General features: G+C 42.4%; 1 protein-coding gene across 2 annotated transcripts in view; it reads right to left on the bottom strand.

Annotated features, from left to right (window-relative positions):
• LOC105684218 (neurogenic locus Notch protein) overlaps nucleotides 1-23,525 on the bottom strand; it is a 166,468-nt gene that overhangs the window by 131,537 nt on the left and 11,406 nt on the right. For both annotated transcript variants that reach the window (XM_048650944.1, XM_012397407.3), the window contains exon 2: nucleotides 3,632-3,710. In XM_048650944.1, coding sequence (XP_048506901.1) covers nucleotides 3,632-3,710 — 79 coding nt within the window. The remainder of the gene's footprint in view (nucleotides 1-3,631; nucleotides 3,711-23,525) is intronic.

The raw sequence follows: 23,525 nt of genomic DNA, 5'->3' as shown, positions 1-23,525 counted from the left end.
CGGTCGCCTATAATTTCCTAAAAGGTCAATTTCTTGATATTTGGAAACGAGTCATCAGATGCAGAATACTCCAAGCTATTGATTTTTTTTTTCGAATTCTCACTCTATCATTTTTTTCTTCGTAGTTATGAACCTCCAGACGGAGGGTCTTAATTTTACGGCCCGACAGTATGAGTTGAGATTTTTCAAGTTCCTCGTACACGCGGTGGTTCAACGAGAGTCTGGAGCCCCGTTCCGTAGGGCCGTAACACGAAGCGTGCAGTTGTTTGTCGTTGATTCACTATAGGGGGGTATAATTCAACCGGAAATCAACGTGAAGCTAGATCGAATTCTTTGATTGGCACGAGGACTTCCGGTAGTCGTATGTGAGAACCCCTATCCGCCACATTGTAGTGGTTAACAGAAAAAAAAAACCAACGATATTCCAATTATAATCCAAGTTATTTAGCGTAATGTACATCGATTTGAAAATGGGGACTCTCTCTATGTAACGAGATAACATTAGGTGGAAGAACAAGAGATTGAAAACAAAAAAATATCCGCGAAGTTTGTACCGGAACGTGGAATAAAATAGCATTCCTGATTGCGTTCAACCGTGGATTATACAGCTCGTATGCATGTAGTACAAGGCGAAGAAATTTCTAGGTTCCTGAACTCGAGGTGCGAATACTTCGCGCGTATTCACCCCAACTGCTAATGACGACGCGACGCAGTGCCGCCAGGTGGCGCACTTCTGTAACTACAGGACGCACATGAGGTGGTATGACTACTAGTTAACTAATAGATCCATGGAATCGCAGGAACAGATATTTGCATTTATGAGAAAAGAAATAATGAATCTATGTGAGTTTTTTGTCTATACGCACGATATTGTAATCATAGTTCTTCTTTTTCCGACCGCAAAGTCCACTTTCCATGTGTCCAGTCATTGATTCTCCGAACAAACCAGAGTCTGCAGAACTAGATAGATTGGCAAAACTGCTGCAGACTAGTTGCCGTAATTATAGGCCGAAGTGGAGCTCTCGGTAGTTGATAAATTTGAGGTTTCTCGGGAATACGCCACGACGGCGTTCGAGACAACGTGGATGTACGAAAACCACTACGTAGACATCCCCTTCTTTTAACCAGTTTCCCGAACTACACCGAGCTTTGGTGGCCAGCTGTGTACCCCGCGGCATTTGCGGTCGCATTGACAGACGTTGCGCCGACGCGACGCGGCGAAATAACGAAAAACAATCGCGAATGAAAATTATGGTATACGTAACTAAGATGGAACGAGTATACTACCACAGAAATATGAATAAAACAATCCCGCCGAGCAAATAACATCGGCAATAATCCACAATTGAACATTAAAATCGTGCTTAAAACCATCGCTGAGCTCAGCATCGGCTAAATTTATGATAAACGGTCAATTTAACCAACTTGACCAACTTATTCATCAACTTAAATCACATACCTACGCACGTACGATGATCTTTGAAAGACCTTTTCGAAATGAATATTTGAGCGATGAGCGGTGTAACGAAAGAGAGCAAACCGAGCCGGCGTGGCAGCGGATAGGTCGTGATGTAAGAATGGATTCGCATCACTAATTATTCGAGCAATTAAACGTAATGCGGCGTAAATTGCAGTTGAACGCCGCACGGCGTTGGAAGTTGTAAATTTATGTGCGATGGGCAGCATAAGTTGAGCTTAAATTAGACCACTATATATATTCGCTCGCTGGAAAGGAATTCATTTCGTGATCTCATGACTTTTGCAAATTACGTATTATGGTATGCCTATATTCACCGTACAGTTGTTGAGCTAGACTATGGCATAATTTTAATTCCACGAGCCCCTCGTAATTAAAATGGAAAATTTAGGCCAACCGTTGAGAATGCCGATAAGGAAAAGAAAGTGCAATGAACATCCCTCAGAAATTTCAACGTTCCAAACGGACGAATTACCGCGCCGAATTAGATCCGAGTCAACGTTGTGACCATGCATTCTCGTCTTGCTGCACAGCGACCGATTCTTACCGCCTCGGCTCAATGTTTTTGCCAAGTAACGCCCTTTCGTTTCTCAGCCCTCAATATCCTTTTCAATCAGTTGACTGCATGTCGGTATTATTATCGTCATTACTGCGGTTATGTCGTGACGGGACGAGACAGAGGCGACGTATTGTTTCAATTACAGTAAACGACCAATATACGTATAATCGTGCAATGGCCTCACAAAGATATCCAAACATTAACCCCTCGCATCTCTCATGCGGTTTATTTTCGGTCACGATCATCGAACGATCGCACGATGACTCCGCCGATCTTCATTTTCTATTCTCAGTTTCGATTCCTGCCAAACGTTACCCCGTGAGTTGTGTCCGTGCCAGGGAGATGCGAGCCTCGGTGAACCGTTTGTTTGGGATTTAGAGACGTAACGCCCTCGCTGGAAGGTGTCTCCGGGGTCGATGACCCCTCAACACCACGAGGTTTGAACTTATAACGAGGGATAAGAGCCGGCGGTCCACAACTTGCGGGATCCGAGTTTTGGCGCATATACCGTTTCAGCGCCTGACGCTGTCCGCCTTACGGCGGCAACGTACGAGCGAAACCTCCGCACTGCCGCGGTAGCGAACGATGAGCGTGATTTCGACGCGTCGTCGAGCCGCAAGTCACGACTGCCGCAGTAAACCACCATTACCGCGATTACCTCCAGCTCATTCTCATCCTAACGCCTCCCACGCCCTGCCGATGTGGCTTCTTCAAATTGTCTTTCTTCGCTGCTACTTCGGATGGATCGCTACAAACCAACCCTTTGACCAGTTCATATATTTTTGGAGATATTTTGGAAAATCTTCAACGAAAATCGAATAACGCAAACACTGATTCGTTCGCGTTCGTTGATAATAATTTGGAATCGTTTGTTAACGGTTGCGACACTATTTTGATGTAGAAGTGACACCGACGATTACGTTTCTGCGGGAGAGGCTGGGAGATGTTGCGCGAATGGACGCGCCAAACCGCGCCCGGGCGAACTCGCGACCCTCGAATAACCTTTTTGAGTGGAAGTGAAATCATAGCGACCCCGGCGTGGTCTCGTAACGATTCGGCGAGGTGCCCCCGGGCGATTTCCGAGCCTCTGACCGCCTGACCGATCGGCCGAGCCGCACCGCTACAATTACGACAATACTACATAACACCGGAGTTTGGTTCACCTCGTCTCGGCTCCGGTAAATGAGAGCTCGCCATAAAGCTATCATTACTATTCCAAGTATTATACGAATATAAGTGCCACCGCCCGGGGCCGATACTTTTCACGGATCTCTTCCGCCCACCCCTCGCATCACTCCCTGCGTGGGAGGATGGCTATCCTGCCGTTCTCGCATTCCATCTTCGACGCCGGTAGAAGGTAAGTAACGGCCCTCTTAAGCCACCACCGATACAGCTGGTCATCCATATTTTACACCGTTCAAAAATCTGTATGTATACGCTAATCGCAGTCTCTATATATCACCCACTTTTTAGTTTCATCTCTCGCCTCAGAAGTCGACGTTTGGTTACGACAGGGGGGAGAAAAAAAGTACATCGAAGGAACGAGTCCGATATAACGTTATTGCATAATTAGAACGTGAATCGGCGGTACTTACTTGCAATGCGACTCGCCACGAGGTGAAGACACGCACATCCCTCCATTCTTGCAGGGACTCGGAGAGCACGATACGATTCCTGAAACAGAGTAGGGAAAAAGTTCAACAAACCATGTATCGGGCGTGCGTCGAAGAAATTCAAGAGTTGAAACACGGTCGCGAATATTTGTCGACTCTTCGACTAACAGGCTACTTGGAAACTAATACTTGCGATACCCTCATCATCTCTACTTTTTGAGAGTCGTAACCGACCACATGGCCACGTGCAAACATTGAACTTCTTGGAGAATAGAACTGACATGTTGATGTTATAATAACGAATGCACTCAGCGATTCTTGTCACCGCATTATCTCTCCTTCCTTTTCTTCGGCATTAACTGTGCCTAATTTTCTATATTTGCAGCGCTGCACACGACGGAACACAGCGTCTGCGGACCAAATACCGCCTACGCACATCCTGTTTAAATGACAGCCGGAACTTGCACAAGTCAAATATAACTCCGGTACACGGTAGTGCGTGTGAGCCATTAAAGGCATTTATACGCACATCTGACGAGAGATAATTAAAACGGTGCGAGCGTCGCACGCAATTCTTAAACACCAGAATTCATACCCTCTGACGCATTCGAACAATTATTCGTTACTCTAACAAAATCATACATGGATGATACAGAGATTTTCGTGCGACGGTTAAAAAACTCTTCGAGGTATTGCATTGAAAAGAAAACACTGTACGAAAATGTTTTCACTGTCGCATATTATGCGTGAAAACGAATCACAAATTTGATTGGTAGAATCTGAATTCAGATCATCTGAAAACAATAGAAGAAAAATAGAAAATGAGTCAATAAAAACGTAGGAAAGTGTATCAGATGGCGACAGAAAAATATGGTGAAAATTCCTCAGACATGATGAAACTTCAAACGAGAATGGTTTGCAGAAGTTGTTAAAATAATTAATCCGTTCATATATAGTATAAATGAACGAGGTTAATTATTGTACGTTTGACGGAGAATTTCTCTGGAAGAAATATGCTAGCGTGTCGCGCCTTATGAGAATTAGATAATACGAGGTCGGAGCAAGCTTGCTTCATTAGCTACTCTGAATGAAAATATCAATTAAATCATTGTTCGAGGAGAATTTTTTCTGCGAAAGATTAAAGAAATATTTTAAATATTTCAAGCTACACGGGTGTTGAAATTTTGCACGAGGTATTCATATCGCGAAACGAATGCTCGCACAGTTTGCGTGAAACTATTTCAGCTCGAAGGGAGAAAATACGATGTACGGGTGGAGGCGCGTGAGTTCATCATTCGGTTTCAACTCATTTCGACGTACTTGAGAATCTGCTAGTTTTTTTTTTTCACGGTTTACGAGGTTCCAAATCCGCGCGATACTTCAGATGCTCCGCAGTTGTTTTAACATAATGGCGTCACGACGCGTCCGAGTCGGCGGAATAAGACGGATGACATCACTTGAAGCGAGCCAAACCCACCCGCCGACAAATCCTCACATCCTCTAACGCCCTCGTTTACATTACCGCAACAAATTACGTCCTGACCTCCTTATCGTCGCGATACCGCATTAACCTCGGTTATTATTCACCACCACAAATTACAATTTTCATCCGCCTATAGCCGCGCGATTGCGGTACAAGTTTCGCATATCGCCTTGTACTCGGAGATAACTCATCGTCGTAATTCTGCATCAGATCTCGCGACCGCGCCAAGCCAACGAACGCAACGAATAATTCCAGGAATTAATCGAACGCTGCGGTGTGCCTGTATGCTTCAGTTTACTAAAATCTTACAGCATATTACAATTGCATATACAGAGCGGACAACGTGAAATTGCGCACCCAGATTTTGTGCGCAAGCGTGAATCAAAACGACAGACGAATTTATCATCTGCTAGCGTGTTGTACCAACAGCCTCAGATTTCAGCTGTAGCTGTCAAATTGTCGATCACCAATACAGCTGAGATCGCCGTATTCAAATATGACTGAGGTATGTTGTGTCAGGTGAATAATGCGACACAAAACCAGACACAGATAAGTAGGGTGGCATAGCATCAAATAAAATTGATCAATTGAATGAGAGATTAATTAAATGTCGACAGAAATACACTCATCGAAAAGTTCAGGTTAGGTTCTTGTATTTGACAGCTAAATCTGAAAGCGGAGTGTTGTTGGACATTCTGCGAAACAAATGCCGACGATCGCGCATGTGCAAATGGGGTGCGCAATTTCACGTTGTCCGCTCTGTATGTGCACAGTGTACGTGTACATAGTCGGAGCGTTGTGCAGGCGCGGGATACATAGGCTTATATTAAACGAATGGAATAAAATGCTGCCGATTGTGACCGAGCACTTGCGCGGACAACGAGGAACCTTCTAGGAGGTCAATCACCACAGACGAATATGAAGATCCCTTCCACCGAGCGTTCGCCGTATACCGTTGATTTCATCGACAGACAAAATGGAAAAAAGTACAACCAGATTCTTAATTTTTGTTGTTGTTTTAATTATGACATCGTCGTTGTTGGACGAACAGGTGAACGAGGCCCCCGTCAATATGAGTACACCGGACATGTGTTGGAACAGTATGAGAATTAATTGGAAAGTGAGTACACGAGTTAGTTATTGAGATTAGCGAAATGATATCGCTGTAAAACTTAATCATATGCGGCGTACGTCATTTGTAACTCGAAAGGGAGGAAGAATATCACATCGCAGGTTGCATTCATCGAATTTCTCTGTTTTCTCAAATTCGTTCAAGCTATACGAACGTATACGAATTATCCCACTCATCGTCGGTTTCACCGAACGATCCAATTGCCCGCTCGCGAATGACCATATACACGCGAACCCTGCGACATGATTATTTGTCAATAATTTATGAGTCGCCGATTCGCCCACTGCGGTAATAAAACGAGAAGAAACGGAGAAAACTATCGGAAATAAAATTCGCCTGATTCGTGTCATGGCGGTGAAAGTTGCGATCGATAAAATTCATTCTTCGGGTCATGTGCAAATTCGACCGAACATACATAAATCGATGTGACATCGAATCGATAACGGTATCCAAATTTTTGCAGAAATATTATTCGATCGTTCTTTAGATGAAAACGAAAAAAAATTAACAAAAAAAAAATGTTACCCATTTCGCGTACGAGGAACAATTTCGGTGAGATGTGTTTCAGGTATTACTGCACCGACTCGTTCTTCGCGAAAAAAAAAACTTACCCGTCCGCAGAGATGAATCTGTAGTTTCGCTGCGATATTATATCGAAATTTCCACAGCTCATCTACTACACATTTCCGCTTTTCGAAGGCGCGTTATATTATAACTCGTATAACTCATAGCCGACGTTCTTCGTAGGTGGGCAAGGTTTGCCGAGGTCACGATCCTCGCGTACATACATCTTCGCATTTCTTTTGCGCGCGCGTGGGTGGTGGGCGAACGATTCCTCACCGAGTCGCAACCACGGGCTCGAGTCGTTCCTACGGCCCACGCTGATTACGAGAACACCGATGCATCTTCGAGAGGTGTACGCTTATGCGAAAACTACGTACGCTTCACGTACTCCGTCTACTCCACGGTCAACAACGGCGTGCCATGTGATTTTCGAGTTAGCTCCATTCGAAGGATATGTTATCGAAATTGTACGAAATCGTCGAAAATATTAATGGGGTGTGTCGCGTATAATTCGAATACTTCCATTTACGGTGCTGCGGGTCACAGAGGCCGCCTGCGATGATCCATTATAAATTGAACAAAAAAAAAGAAAGGAAAAAAGAAAAACTAGAATTCGATCCGTTCCAGGGGATACAGTGCACGTGCAAGTGTGATGTCACCGGCGGTGTCGAGTTGGGTTACTTTGAAAAAAGAAGGAAATAGAAGAGGAAAAAAGAAAACGATTTATATTCCACCGCTAATTATGTGGTGTCGCACGAACCCCGGTGAGATCTATCGAGACGGCAACTTTTACAGTCAAAGCCGGACATAATGTTAAAGATCCACATTATACTTCGATAATATATCTGTGTGTAAAGGTGGTAGTTGTATACAACACACATATACAACCACATGATGCATAAATAAGGTATGCATATGAAATGTGAAAACTACATTCCGTTGCCTCGGTGTATGAATGGGCTTTCGTCTGTCGGTTTTTTACGTAATTCCCGTCATCCTGCCCAAGTGTCCCTATATATTCAATATTAATGCAAATATATGGGCTTACTTCGGATGTCATGTACACACGTATACACTCGTATTAATAGTGTGTTAAACGAGGTGGCGCCGCGCCGCCACGAACGAGATAAGATTTCGAAACGTCGAATCTGAACGGTACGAGCGCCGGGAATGGCAATAAAATTAAAGCTGATGCCGCTACCGCCGTCTCAGCTAAGGTAAAAATAAAGAAACTTCTTCATAAAAAAAATTGATATACATGTGCGTACGTATACCTGTGTATATAATTAGCAGACCATCCAGCGATAACCAGAGACACCTGTTGCATATACATATACCTATATGTTAGATGTTATCAACGGAAATTAAACTATCTAACGTACATTATGTAGCTATATGTTAATTTTTTTCACGTACAAGTATATTGATTGAAGAAGAAAAACAAAAAAAATAATTATCAGCGTATGAAAAAATAACGCATGCAAAACAGGCTGTGTAGAATTATTCGTTTTATAACCGCGCAGTACTGCATGAATTAATTTCCTAAGTCTCGAAGTTGTTTACTGCGTGTGAAAGAGTGTACGATAGTGTTGAGGATATTTGGATATTCTTGGAACAATTATTTTAAAAAAGTAACAACAATAGAATCGGTGTGTATAGACGTATGTAATAGAAAACCCTATTACGCGTAGCCGAATCTCTTGTGGAAAGACCGCGTCACGAGTGAACGGAGATCAAAAAGAAGAAAGCGACGAGAAAAAAGTTAAATTGGTAAAGAATAAAACAATGAAAAACAGAACAAAAAAAGGGAGTGTTAAAACGCGTAATGATAATGAAGGCGATTCAAATTATCATAGCCCAATATCTGATTCCAGGAAATCAATCGAGAAGAAATTAGAATCCGAATGGCGACCAATTTAAATGACGAAACGCCCGTTGTCGGGCTGCATCAATTAGCCTCCTATAGAGCCCTGCGCCGGGGTCATCTCCCCGCTTTCTTTGTGAACTTTTTCTCACCCCACATCGCTCGGTGATTGTGGTAAACAAATGTGAGGCACGTTCAGACCGCAGGCGGGTTAAGACACGTGACAATTTACCCGGAGTTCGGAGGACCTGACGAAAAGGAACTTAAATGTCGTATATTGTACATGCGGCTGGTATTCTCCGTCGATTAGACCAATCCGCATTTTCATTCGTATCTAACAAAAAATTACCCACTCGAAATAAACCTTGCAGTTTTTATTTTATATCTTATTTGGTTTCTCACTATCGAGAGAAAGGTTCATAAAAAAGAAATTAAAAGAAAAAAGATCGGAGATCCGATTTAGTCGACTATGGCCACCTGGCGCAAGAGATCGTAAGATAGTATGGAGTTTATCGTAAATTCGAGCGTGAATTGGATTGCAACACGTGAGATATTTCGAGAAATAGGTGGAGACGAGGATCGGTTATTCCGACTCGGTTGAAACATTGACACGCGCGGTATATTAATGAGATCTAATTGCCAGTGATAAGACATTATTTAGTCTTAACCAACGAAAATGCATTGCGTCATCTGCACGGGTCGCGAGGCAAGTTTGTTCGTCGCGTTGAATGTATTTCGTGTAAGTTAGATATTTTATGCTGCGGCACATTGCAGTACACACACGTACATACAACCGCATATACATATTCTAAGTAAGAGACCTAGGTCTCATTATTATTCGTTCTCTAGCATTTCCCCGTTTTTTTCATTTTTACATATTTGAGTTTTTTTATGAGTTTAATTTTATTTATTGTTTTTTTATCACATGTCCGTACATCGACGCTGAATATTTTTTGAAACTTCAATTCGTCACCCGCGGCAAGAATAATTATAAGGCGTTGGTATAGCATATTTTGTTCAGAGGATCCTATAAATTTGATTCCAAGAAGAACAAAATCATTCACAGCGATCAGGTATTTTTATTGCGATGCATAAATGTTTTTTTTTTTTTCGTTGAACCGTTGCGTAATTCAAATAGATATAATCGAATGATACCATTCAGATTTTTCCATGCTTGCGGAAAAAATTAAGTACCTCGATATCCCTGAGAGATGTTATTCCGATATAATAAATTGTAATCGAATCGAAACTTTCTCCGATCTACTATTTCCATACGAGTATGTACGCGTTGTGTGCTTACTGCAGGTTATCAAAGGCGTGTGCTTTCAGGTCATTATAAGGGACATTGTAAAAATATAGAAACTGTGTATTTACATCGTTGAAGATGAGAGATTCCTGGATTAAAATTGACGTATTTCAAGCATCATCGCCACCGGACAATCCTCGCTATTGCGATCGAAATTCGATGGACCGAAAAACTTCGATACATAATTTTCTCTCAAATTGAATTCGGATTCGTATTTCATCAGATTATATTCGCGTATTAGGCATATACACCGATGAAAACTGGAACTAGAGACGATTCAAAGTATGTGAGAAGTTCAACCGTACGTATATGTGCATGTAACTAGCGTGAAATTCTCTGGGGAATGGCGAATCGGGGCAAACGAAGTCAGATTCTAGTTAGAAAGTGAACGCGGTGAGTCGGACTAGTTGAAGTCACATTTGCATCCAACGGGGACACGGCCCTGCAGCCAGACTGCACTAACGCCGAACTAGTTGGATAACGCTCTTGCAAGTTATTCTACGTTTCGAGGCTGTACGGAAGAAGAACAAAATGGTCACGATCTACCTGGGATGGACTCTATAACGACGCATCACCGGTGATCACGCAGCTTCCAAACATCGAATATTCGACGTCACCAAAAACACCGGTCAATTGTCTTATCTCTGATGAATAATGAAATGATAATTTGTAAGCATTTTCATTAGGACTTGGACGTAGCGTAGTGGGATATACATTGAGCTGGCCAGGGTACTGCGGCACGGTGACATGTACGCCGGTAGCCTGAGTAACTATGTAATTATAGATTTCGGTGAGAAGCAACGTCGATGCCCGGTATACATATAGGAAGCTACCGATGCGTAGCTACCAGAATACAACGACGATAAACTTTGGGTAAAAATATTCCCATTCAAATTTTCTCTAATTCGGCATTGTAATGGCCCCATTATTATCCGTTAAAAAGCTTCTCTCTCTCCCTTCTCCTCTCAGCTTGGGATACACGGGTACATCTCGCGGTAGAGACGAGACTTTAATACCGTACATCTGATATTCACTTCCAGCCAAGACTATCAGGATGAAAATGTTTCCAAACCTCGACCATTATAGTCGTTTGTTAATTTAATGGCCAAAAAACAGTGGGCATTTCGACAATAATGAGAACAAAAAAGCTGAAATATAGAAAATAAAACCGACCTGACCACCAGACTCCAAATTGAGGCGTGGCTTATAGCCGGTGAACATAACGACAACGAAATTACAAAATCTAGCATAAAATTTCCATTAGAAAAAAAATGCCGTGATAAGTTGTTTGTTTTTTTTTTTTGGTTTCTTTTTTTCAAAATGAAAAAATGTAAAAAGAATATCATGAAATGCATAGATACACATGATCATTGTACATGTAGGTACGGAAAAAGCGCGTCCACGACACACCCGTTAAAATATGAAGCCGCTACTATGGGGGAAAAATAATTAATCCTCGCTTTATGTCGTGCACGCATACGTGAATCTCATGGAAATACATAGGTAGGTATATACGGTGAACAATCAGGATATTTACATATTTATAGGCGCGGATAATATTATCACGGGCATTGTCGAGGGGGCTGGGTTTGGCTGCATTATTCAGTCCATTAATCACAATTAGGTATGTGAATTCAGGTCTGAGCTCCGCCGTAAACTCACGGGACGCCTCCACCGCGCTGTGTGATGTACGTACCTACGTATAATACGTATATACACGGGTAGGATGTTCAATATATATCTATGGTAGAATTGTAGGATTGTGTACCGAACGGGTATCAGCGTTGCGACCCTCTATATTTTTACCGAATGCAAAGCAGCGTCCAGAAATGGAAAGAAAAAGGATGATCAACGCGATTGTAGCGACGAAAATCGAGTGATTTAAGAGCCCTCGGTGTCGCAGCACCGCGATACACGTTGTGGCCCGAGAAAAAATCGCGCCTTTTAAAAGTTGGACCGAACGTGCGACGCAAGGCACAGCCGACTTATCGATGCGTGTGCAACAGGTAGGGATAATATCTGTGAAAAATGAAAGCGTAAGATCTGATGTATGACGATCACCAATGGCATTGAAAGAAGAAGAGTGAATAAATGGCCTTGGCCTTGGTAAACGTGTGTCTGATTAATTTCCTAATGTAAAATGGTTGCCGCTTCTGAAGCTCAATCTCCGGATTGATTTAACCTCTGAACCACAAATGGAGGCTGGGGTCAGACACGCTTCGAACGGTGAACGCGCATTTCGGCCCGTTAATTCGGCTCCTCGTACATAAACGTCCGACTCCCGCGCATTTCTCGTCTTTTTTTCTCTCTTTTCTTAATAATCTAAGTCCGTCAAACCGAAGCCCAGGTATCTTTAACCGCTGGAATTAATACCCCCGCGGACTATGAATATTAATCGCTTGCACTCTTGACGAAAGTGACGACGATGAATAATTACATCACTATTTCCATAAAATATACTTTAACGGGCGATGGGTATAATTCGAAATAATCATCGTTTACGACGAGGTTGAGCAATCCAAATGGTAGTGTACACCCTGTACACGCTAATTGAAACGGTGAAAAAATATCAATTTCATTCGATTCTGTATGGCGCGCCTCGTCGAAATTTTTCTTTTTCTCTTTAACTCGATCCTCCGTTTTTACGAGCGCCATAAACTGCCATTTCGAATACTTGGAATAATAAAACATATTTTCTACATATGATATTTCATTTTTTTTCTTAATCAGGTACATTGGACCAGAGGTATATTTCTGCGTGACGCAAAATTGAGGTCTATAGTTATTTTTTTTTTTTTCATTTTTCACCGTTGCTTCTTCATCTTCCCTGCCAACAAAGATTTGGTGTTTTTTTAGTGCGCTGTTACATTCGGACCCCGTATACCGATAAAGTGCAGATGAATCGAGATTCGATTATGCTTCGACACGAGGGCCCCGAAGAATCTGTGATCTGCAATCGGTTGACAAACACGATAAAATTTCAGCACGTTATCTAACCAAAGGATACGTTGCCTCGCACAAACCATTCGGTATCGCGCTACGGTGAAAATTATTATATAATACCAATCATAAGTAATCAAAGCGCATAATTGAAAGAGGCGATTTTATAGGTTCAGCTGAGCAGCCGCGCGAAGCGCATTTGTAAGGTACACGTACGTGTGTGGTGTGACGTATAGGTATACGACGTTATCGGATATCTCGCAAGGATATTATTTGCAACAATTTTAATGGTCAATTTTTTCATTTGCGCTATAAAAATAAGTCTTATTATACGCAACTTAACGACAGGCTGAGACGATCAGTGCCGAGATTAGTTCGGAGGAGAATTGATTCCGGAATTTTTCAGCTATACACATCCGTATAATATCCGGTATATTTTAACCCTAGCAACTTTACAACGAACACACTTGAAATGAAGTTTTCCAATAGAAATCAATGACAAAAATTTTTCGGATGAACATAATCGTCCGAAATAATTCGGTTGAAATTGCCGATTGTCGCCCCCAATTTACAGGTGTATTTACGCTACCCGAAAGGATCCAAGGCACGGAAGATCGTGGAAGTCGTCGACCTTGAATAGCACCATAAAAGCGTCGTTCAGGGGGCGCGTATGGCTTCGGAATGCGCGATCACCGCTTCTTGTCTCCAATGGCATTGTCGGTGGTCTTCAAAGACGTTCTCGTCGAACCTCGAACTGCTCTTCACGACTCTACCCCGTGACCGACCGAACAGGGTGAAGAGCGGAAGATCTCGTTATTTTTCACGAGGTCATTACCGTTCCGCCACCGAGCGTTTTGTAATCGTCCTCGGGTGACTTTTATCGCCGCGAAACTGCGAGATTGCATTCGGAATATCGAAGCTGGGCGCGATGAGAGGATTCTCCAAAGCGTATTCCGACGCATGTCGTACGGATTCTGCACCCACGAGAATGAGTCGGAGATTTTTCACGACCGTCATTGGTGTTATAGCTGGCGTAGAAATCGCGGACGTTGAGCGCGAGCCATGCCGGTTTTTGTTGACACGATATTCTTAAGATGGGAAACCGCAGTTACGAGGAGGAGAGTAGCATTATAACCAGTCAGCCGAGCGATTGGCATTGCCGTTGAATTATAGAGCCGGGCTCTTTTAAGTTGCCAGTGGAAACGGGCAAGAAGGTTGTTCGAAGCGGAGTCCGGGCTGCAACGTCAGCGGCAGTTTATCTCCAAGAAAGGATGTGCACGGACGATTCGGACACGAGCTAGATCGAGCTCAACCGACGCAACGCTCGCGTGCCATTCGTATGGGGTATTATCCTTGAGAGGAGACGGACGCTCCGGAATTTCATACAGAGTTCTAAATGCGGATCTACGGTAGCTGTGATACTCGATCGAACGGAAGCGATCTTTTCGCTAAGGACATGAAGCTTCGCAGTTCGCGTGATTCGGGGGAAAAAGAACGGTCGAATTTTCAAAATTCATTCGACGTATATACCGTTAAGTTTGAGAATACATTCCTCCTTCGGAAGTTCAACCGGAGGCGTACAACGCAGGATGAGTTTTGGTCCGTAGTTGGAATGTCGATTCGAGCGAGTCCGCAGGATTCGGCGTGGGCCGGTTTTGGTATATATTTTCGAGCGAAGGGGTGCGGGAGAGTTATCCCCCTACGAAAGGTTCGGATGTTGCACCGCAGGGGCACGAGGTCCTGCAGCTTCGGGAGTACACAGGCATGAAAGCCGCGAGCTCTTCTCAAAACACAAACGGCATTGTTCTCCATTTTGCCTCTTATTGTTTCTTTCGCGGTCACAAACGATTATTTTTTGGATCCGTAGGCCCACTACACTCGCCCATCCACAAGCCTATTGTATTGTAATGGGCATTACTATAACGTTCGGTTAAGTGGCTCCGGCGTATCTTTCTATTGCGCAATTTATGGCTTGTTCTTTCGGTTTCCCTCCTACGCAAACATACCTACTTGTGTAGGTTATTCTAAGACCGATATTTTTTTCTAATTCCAATTCATCTCCCTTTTTTTTCATATCTCCCTTTCCGCGGTCGGTCCATGCGGAGTTCGATACCTGAACTTGCGTAGCGGGAATCACCTATACGTTGAGAATCCTACGGGAAAGTTGCCGCTCATATACCGCGTGTCCCCAGCGTTTACACCGCAGTATATCTGGTTGCCTGCCATCGATCGCCAGGTTGACGCCATGCCGGTGAGTCGAACCAATGAGGTTCGCGCTACAGACAAAATGGCGCACGATGTCAGGCAACCAGACATACTTCAGCGACACCTTGAGGCGGGCTCGCCAACAAATGAAATTTTCGCGTCGTTATTGAAAAGTTGAGTCGGAATTGCTGATACCGGAGAAGATTCACGCAGATGAGAAATTTCGCGTGTTAGTTACAGCGAAGGTTGAATTGCCGCTGCTTGGGCGTATGGAATGGCCACTTTCCCGTGGGACTCTCCGTATACACGCGATAATTCCAGGATATACGTACATTTGCATCTATTGTGTATAATACGAGACTGCGAGGTGCACAGGTTACACAGAGAATTTGAACCGCGTTCTGCTCCCGCAAGAATATATCAGCCTTTCGTTTTACAAACGAGAATATATGGTACGTACTCCGGTTGCTCGTTGGTCTCGGTGTAAAGTCAAGAGGTTTGACCTCCGCGTCTGTGCAGCCCGAAGCTCGCCCGGGTCCCGTCATGGCGATGCGATACGAGGTCGAAACGAACATCAAATGGTGAAACTATCTTAACGAGCGTCGTTTAGGTCCAATAATTTGTCTGGATGATTGATTGTCGCGGTGGAAGAAAACGTTCGAAATTCTCGTCTTCGCATATAATCAGTTTCTTCGTCGTCAACTGGGCGGTACGCGTGATGTATATCTTCCGATACATCATGTAAAAAACCGCGTTCACAGCAGGTGCGAGGTTATCCCGAATAACAGGAATATGCCCATCGCGTGTTAAAACCAAAAAGAAAAATAATAACAAAAAAATTTAGCACGCGAAATAAGAAAGTAATCCAGCGCATGAAAGCTCACGGCAATAATCAGGATTAACAACCCCTTGGTCATAAGTCGGAGATAATTGTAAGGATATAATAATTCGACTGGCTGCGATTGGTTTCGTTTCAACGCGGATCCGTTGCCAAGTAGACGTTCGTGCATCGCGTATTAGATGTATATTTTTTTGTACGACCTGCAGCAATAGCGCGTAGTTATTCGCCGATGCCAAATTTAAGAAGCGAAGTAATCTCTGTGTAGAGGCGCAGAGATTGCTCAACTCTTACACTATTGAACTGGCGAGCATGACGATGAGAGTGATAAACTATGTGAAGTTAAATTGTTTTACGACCAGACATTAGAGTCTCGTGAAATAATATCCCACTTTTCTGCCCGTTGTATATTACAATGTACAATAAATGTATATAAAAACAAGTAACTGGGTCAACACTGCAAATCGTTCGTTTCCAAATTATACTTTCATCACAGTCGCCGTTATTTCCAATCCCATTTCCAATGGCGTAATATTTTTTTATTCCATAAAACTTTTACTTCTACATACATTCAACGCATTGCAAATACGTGATGTATCGCACACTTTACAAATTTAAAATAACACCCATCGGTTTTTGAACGGCAAAAATTGCGGTATTTTAATACCCCGTAAAGTTTTGGGGAAATATAAAACACTCTGAAAATGACAGTGGACGGATACGTGTGAAAGAGAAGTATCTATTCAAATAAAGTTTTTTCAATACATCACTTTATACGAATTAACGCGTTCTTGTCTATTAACCATAATTACACCATTTACTGCATGGAACTTTTACCGTTCTTCATTCTTTCTCTCCTCTCATTTTGCTTTTTTTTCATGATTCTTTCTTTCTTTTCTTTCTCTTCACTACAAGCTCGGTTAGCACGAAAAAATGTCCACCGAATAGCCGGGGCCATAGGTTAGAGCACTAAATTTTCGTTGGCGTTTATGAAACGGGGCGTCAGAAACTCCGCGTATTATTTGTAATATTTTTTTTTTTCTTTTATTTTTTGCCCCTTTTTTCTTCCTTACTTATTGTTGTTACTATGATTGTTGTTGTTATTGTACCTCGATTATTATTATCATCGTCATTTTTAACGCTCAGTCGCGTCGTGCACTGCCTGCGGTTATACTTTGGAACGTGTCTCATATCTCACCGACACGGACGTTTCTCGTAGGTGCGAAGACGAATTGATTCGGGTCGTATGTCATACGTGTAATACAAACGCGTATAACCTCAGTGCGAATGAATAACTCGCATTCAAATCAATCAACGACTTTCTACAGTTAGTTCGTAGCGATACGCCGAATTCGGTTTTTTGATTTTCAGAACGCGTGAAACTTCAAATCTTTCAGACTCAGGTATACCGGGAAATTTGGTGATCTATGTTAACACGTATACATAACGCGGAGTTTGACAGGAAACTACACAAAAAAATCGTAAAAATATCGAATGCGTATTATCTATGTACCTTCGTTATCTAACTCTCCAGGTGAACGAACTCTGAAAATTGACGACGGTTGATGTCCTAGAGGAAAAGAACTTTTTTCTTCAATTCTAACGCTATCCAACGTACAACCATACGGGGTAATTACACCCCATTATCGCAGCGATATGTGACGCTGCACGATATAAAAGTTTTCGAAACCCATCGACGAGACTCTGCGTTCTAGAAGACCGGTTGGTGTTTATATAGGTACCAGAGGTTGGTTGGTAAGAGAGCACTCTTGTGTAGCTGCGCAAGAAAACGCGGGTGTATTATGAGGTGTAGGGGAGACCGGGGCAAGTTGGAGACGTTAAGCTTCAAGTGCGGTTTTTTAATCGATTGTAAGCGAATTTCAAAATCTGTTGGTATTTTTCAAAAGTATGAGATGTTAGCTATTAAAAAAACAATTGACATTGAATTCGATCATTCACAAACTATGTAATTTCCATTTTTCCGAAATTCTGCAAATTCGTCAACTTGCCCCGACCACGGGGCAAGATGGCGAACCTATCGGGGCAAGTTGACGAATATTAGATTTTGGTTTAATGGGCCTAAAAAAATACTTTTTTCGTCAGAATATACTTCAGTTTATTTGAATCCATAAAAGATATGAAAATACAAATACGCATAGTTTATGTAGTTTAGCTTAGATATACATATACTGATAATCAACACTGGTCGCAAACGAACTGAGCTGCTCCTTCGACATTAGAACATGCCAACATTGAATCATGAATAAATTTATTCATTTATTTATTTATCAATTTATTCAATGAGCTGCACAATCGTATGTAGCCTAAATATCAATTAACTAAACAACATACAAAGATCTCGATAAGGACGATCCGTCAACACAAAAAGTACATTGGTGAAAATTCGGAGATTCTATGATCTCTAGGTTCTATATGCGTATAGAAATAAAGTATTAATTCACAAGTCCGATCTTGCTTTTCTGTAGTTGTATACAACTATTTTCTTGAGCTCCAGATGTTACTTCGCACACGTCTGAAACCACAATGCCTCCGTAAAAAGCCGGATCACCTTGCCACGCTAGCTACATTGCAAATATTATTGCGTAGAAGAGTGTCTAACACTTTTTGATAACTTAACCGGCGCTATCTGTCAAAATATTCTAAAAACAATTAATTCGTCATCTTGCCCCGGTTTCCCCTATATACAGCGGATAGCATGACTTCCTCCGAGAAAGGAAGCGCCTAATCAGTTCATTGTGAGGAGATCGTGCGTAATTAAGGCGATATTCAGCGCGTAGGAATTCCACCGTACATACTCAATATGGGAAAACGTCGTCGCTGTGGGTTACTCTTCGTGTACATGAAGTATCTAGGTATACCGAACTTTCGGCTTTGGGAGAAGAGAAACGGTACGTGGTTTTCATACATTGTAAAGAAATATCTGTACCATGCAACATAGTGTATTGGTAGGTATAAGTTTGCTACGTAAAACTCCTGAATCCCGTAATTATTTGTAGTTTTTTTTTATTAAAATTCCCTGACTATACGCACATTTTGAATCGCATCTCTGCACAGCGCGTGACGCGACGACGAACGGATGGGCATGTAGTTGGAACATCTGCCAGTGGTCGAGTCCCTTCCCATTACCAGCACCTCCGTCACCAACACTCGCAACATATCGCTCGCATGGAGGAAATGCGCCCAAGAGCCGCTGCGGTATCGCATACCGTATTGAAGTCCGACTCCTGAGTGAGCTACTAACGGTCTCGCGAACATCGGCTGTATACGTCGGATAGCTATACATATGTAGCACTGTATACATAGCTTATCTGAGATAGCTGACATTTCGTTTGCTGATCAATCAGATAAACCGATAATATATTTATCGAATAACCCATGTGTATACGCAAACGTGGAAATGTAATAGCGACACGCGTTGAAATCTCCGGAGACTTCGATGCCGGGATATGCGCATAATTGATCAGATAAATTTTGAAATGAAAAATGATATGCCAATGGCGAACAATTACCAATAAATTGAACCATACGTTAGAAAAGTGTCCTGCAATCGATTTTGAAAATACTTACTTCATTTTCGGCCCAAAAATCGAAAAAATCCGAAGAGAGGTACCCCTTGAAGTTTTTGCAATTTTGGGGTCAAAAATCAACATTCGGAAAAAAATTGTTTTACATGGTATTCTTATATATTTCGACCCCAGAAACACGAATCCGTTGATTAAATTGAGCTACGAATTTTCGCACATCGAGATATCGACTCACCTTGAAGATTGCCTTGTTTTTCAATTTTCCCAACTCCCGCGTTCAGAATTTTTTACGTGATTTCCAATTCATAAGTTTTATTTGATCCAGACATCAACGTATTGAACTTCAACTCTTTAGAACAGGAATGTTATCGAAATTAAAAGGATCACGGGTATAATGATATCGCACGTCTCATATAGCGATAGACCAAGACTGAGTACAGTATATTACGCTATAGGTATACGTATACACTTACTTCGCGTACATTTTGATATAACGGTTAAATAAAGTGCAAGAAAGTTTACTGTATATATATCTCGGAATCTGCACCTCAGATGGACCTACATACTTACGTGCAACATACAGGTATATACTTATATGTATCGTACGTAGTTTGTACTCAGAGGCGTCTTTCTCTGGATATTCCAAGTCAATAGCCATCGAATAGCTTAGCGGTATATAAGGAATAATGTTTTATATGTTTATACGGTCGATCGGCACGCTCAAAGAAGCTGCGGTAGCCGCAACAGGACACTACGGGATGATATAGGAAATGAAATCTGCCACTTGGCGGTATCTACGATTGTCTTCCCGCGGCGACAATTTTCCGAGCTTTTATTACGACTCGACATCGACGCGGAGAATTCTAACGGTCTGGTCAACTCGCAGCGAACTCTCATAATGTACCTCACAATCCAACTCGTTTTTCATCTCACCACCTCATAGCGGTTTAATCGAGCTTCATTTCGAATCCCATTGAGTTTTGCTTTTTATTCTCTGATAGTTATTTTCATAAAAATGCTATCATCTTACCCTCCGACGTAGTTCGGTCAAACTAGATCAAAATCTGACTCATGTTTACAAAACTTCAAAGTATAAACTGATGAATTTTCATGCACATCTTTATCAAGTGTTTTGAAACAAAGTATCAAAAGTACCCTTGATTTGACCTGGAGCTTCGTGAGTTATGTACGGCGTCAAGGGTACCTCGGACTGATTTATCGAGAAATTGAGGATACTTTTTTCGCAGGAACAACCCTTCCTCCAAAAACTCGGTACTGCACATACATTCTTATATAAGGAAACTAGCAATCACGATGAATGAAGAGATATTTATTTTCGACACCGTGTATACCAGATATAAATATACCTACATGGTACTACCATATGGTAGGTAGGTATATGTTATACAGTTAGCGAGGGCACGAGATGAATTCAAAATGTATTAGAGTTGAAAAAATGCACCGCACCGATGCGCCGCATACTAGTTTCCTTTACATCATAAAGTTTAAGTCAAGGAAAGTAGACACGAATAGGTAGCTACGATGAATTAACTCTCCGGTTCAAAATGTGCACCTTCGAATTCATTCCTGTTCATAAGAACCCTACTAATGGCGTAATAATTTAAGGAAGATTAATAGGCATCTCACATACTCATACGTACTCTACATGCGTATCTATACAGATATACACATACTAACTCTGACTCGTTTTCACTTTGAAATAAATGTCAGCTATATAGATTAGGTATGTATAAACCTCAGACACCTCGGAATACCTTATTTTTCCAAGCCCATCACCTGATTGTTTCTCGATTTTCTATTAATTTCACTAATGACCAGTTATCGAGATAGTAATCCGAGAAAAAGTTGGATGGGCCTGCTTTTATCGACGACTGAGAACTTTGTTTTTTTTTTTCTTTGTTTCTTTCTTTCGTTCCCGCTCTACTCCTCCTCGCGAATTTCTTTCAGCTGCGGGTAGAATTAAGATGAAAGAGAAAAGAATCGAGTGACGTTTGTGACTCGCGGTGGTGAAATTGAATCGTCGCGTGTTTCAGATAAGCTGGGGCGGCGGTCTTAAATCGCGGAGCGTTGAATAAGACGAGAAGTAATACGGAAAGAAGAGACTGCGGCATTGGAGCAACTTTACTATCAAGATGGTGGAGTTTAGACAAGGCCCAAGAGTACGGACAGCGTGGTACAAGGTATAACGTAGCCGGCGCGAGTTAGCTTAGCACAAAGAAACCGTGAAAAGAAACTTCGGTTATACCGACGGCAACAGTCCGCGATGCGGTAGTCAAAGGGACAAGTGATCGTGACTCGTACGTTCCAGGATAAAATCTTACGCCTCCTTCAATCGCTAGTGAATTTCACCGCGCCCGAACAAACCAACCACCGTACTAAATGGGGGAGAAAAAATAATCGGAGGCGCGCGACACGGCGAAACGAATATCCGGCGAAAATGATAGGCGGGCTGCGACGTACACCTCGTTTTGAAACACGGTCAACACTGGATACGTCGGGTATCGAAACTTTTTAGGCATATCGAGGAGAACAAATCGAACGATTTCTACGAAGCTTCGAACTGTTCAGATGTATACGGATGAAATACGCGGCGCGTTCGGTACGCTGTAGTCTGAGGAGTGGCGGTGTAATTACGAGTTGCGAGGAAAGGGGAAGTTGAGAAGGGTCTATCAACTACACCGGAAGTAGGGTACCCTACAACATTTCGATCTATGGTCATTCCGGAACGGCATCCCCTAAACGCGTGTATACTGCCTGCCGTAGTGCAACGTGTTCCGACCAACTTTCCGCAGTGTTTCTCATTCCGAAGTATCAATTCGATCGCTAGGGTTTCCCATGTCACCGTACTTTCACACCCTGTCCCACGTGAAATTAACACGTTGCGAAGAAAAAGGCGAGCTTGAAGCTGTAAGAAATCAATGAAATTTGCATACAAGTGAATCATTAATACACCTTGTAACTACTTCGAAATTGGACGTTATGATCGTAACGATATACAGGCAATGATGTACCGTACGTTAACAGACTTGGAATCACGGAAGTCTGGAGGGGGATGACAATGAGTCGAAGGCTCCGATGCCGCGTGCGAGTACGTATAGTAGAGATAATTACCATTGATCATCGCAAGACAAAGAGAAGAGGATGTACCGTATCGAAGAATGTGTGAGAAAAGAACAAAACGTTTCAAGAGACAGAAGTCATCGAACTTCGATAATAATAATCGGATAATCGGTTATTGCCGTACGTACACTACTGCCCGCTGCACACGGAACATCATGTGTTATGTACTAAACTTTCAGTTTACGTAAGTACCCATGCAATGGATACGGGGGGGCATTCCAGACCGATTCGGGTGGAGTCTGACCCTCCGTTATACCGCATTTCAAATTTGATCGGAATATTTTTTTTCATTGTCATCAAATTTGTATGCGATCATTTCAATCGTTAAGGAAGAACTACACATTTAACATATTCAGAATAATCGTGTTTCTTACTCCGATTATAGTTCAGGATCTACTCATTCGATCGTGAACCTTTCTTTCTTTTTTGTCTCATTTCTTTTCTAATTCTAAATTCACAATTGTGAAAATTAGTGCCGGAACGCTGCAAGCGAGCTGAACTGAAATACCCTATACCTACGTTGAGGTATATACTGCATATTATATACCAATGTTTGTACTACAGCGGCGTCTCGCGTGTATCGCGGCAACTGTCACGCGTGCCTCGATTACCTGTGGTCACGGTACTCCTTGATTTCCATGTGATAGAATGTGTACACACGGCCGCAACGTGTATGTAGCTACGTGTAATATACCCATGTATACATATATGTACCGATATACACATGTACTGTAAGTACAAACGGGCGGTATATCTACGTACACATACGGGTATAATATACAGCCCATACCGCGTCGGCGTTCATAAAGATACAGGAACACCTGTCAGGGCCTTCGACCTCTTCACCTATCCGATTCG

This window comes from Athalia rosae, chromosome 2, assembly GCF_917208135.1.
Source record: "Athalia rosae chromosome 2, iyAthRosa1.1, whole genome shotgun sequence".
NCBI classification, from domain to species: Eukaryota; Metazoa; Arthropoda; class Insecta; order Hymenoptera; family Athaliidae; genus Athalia; species Athalia rosae.
This window is presented reverse-complemented; position numbering and strand designations above follow the sequence as displayed.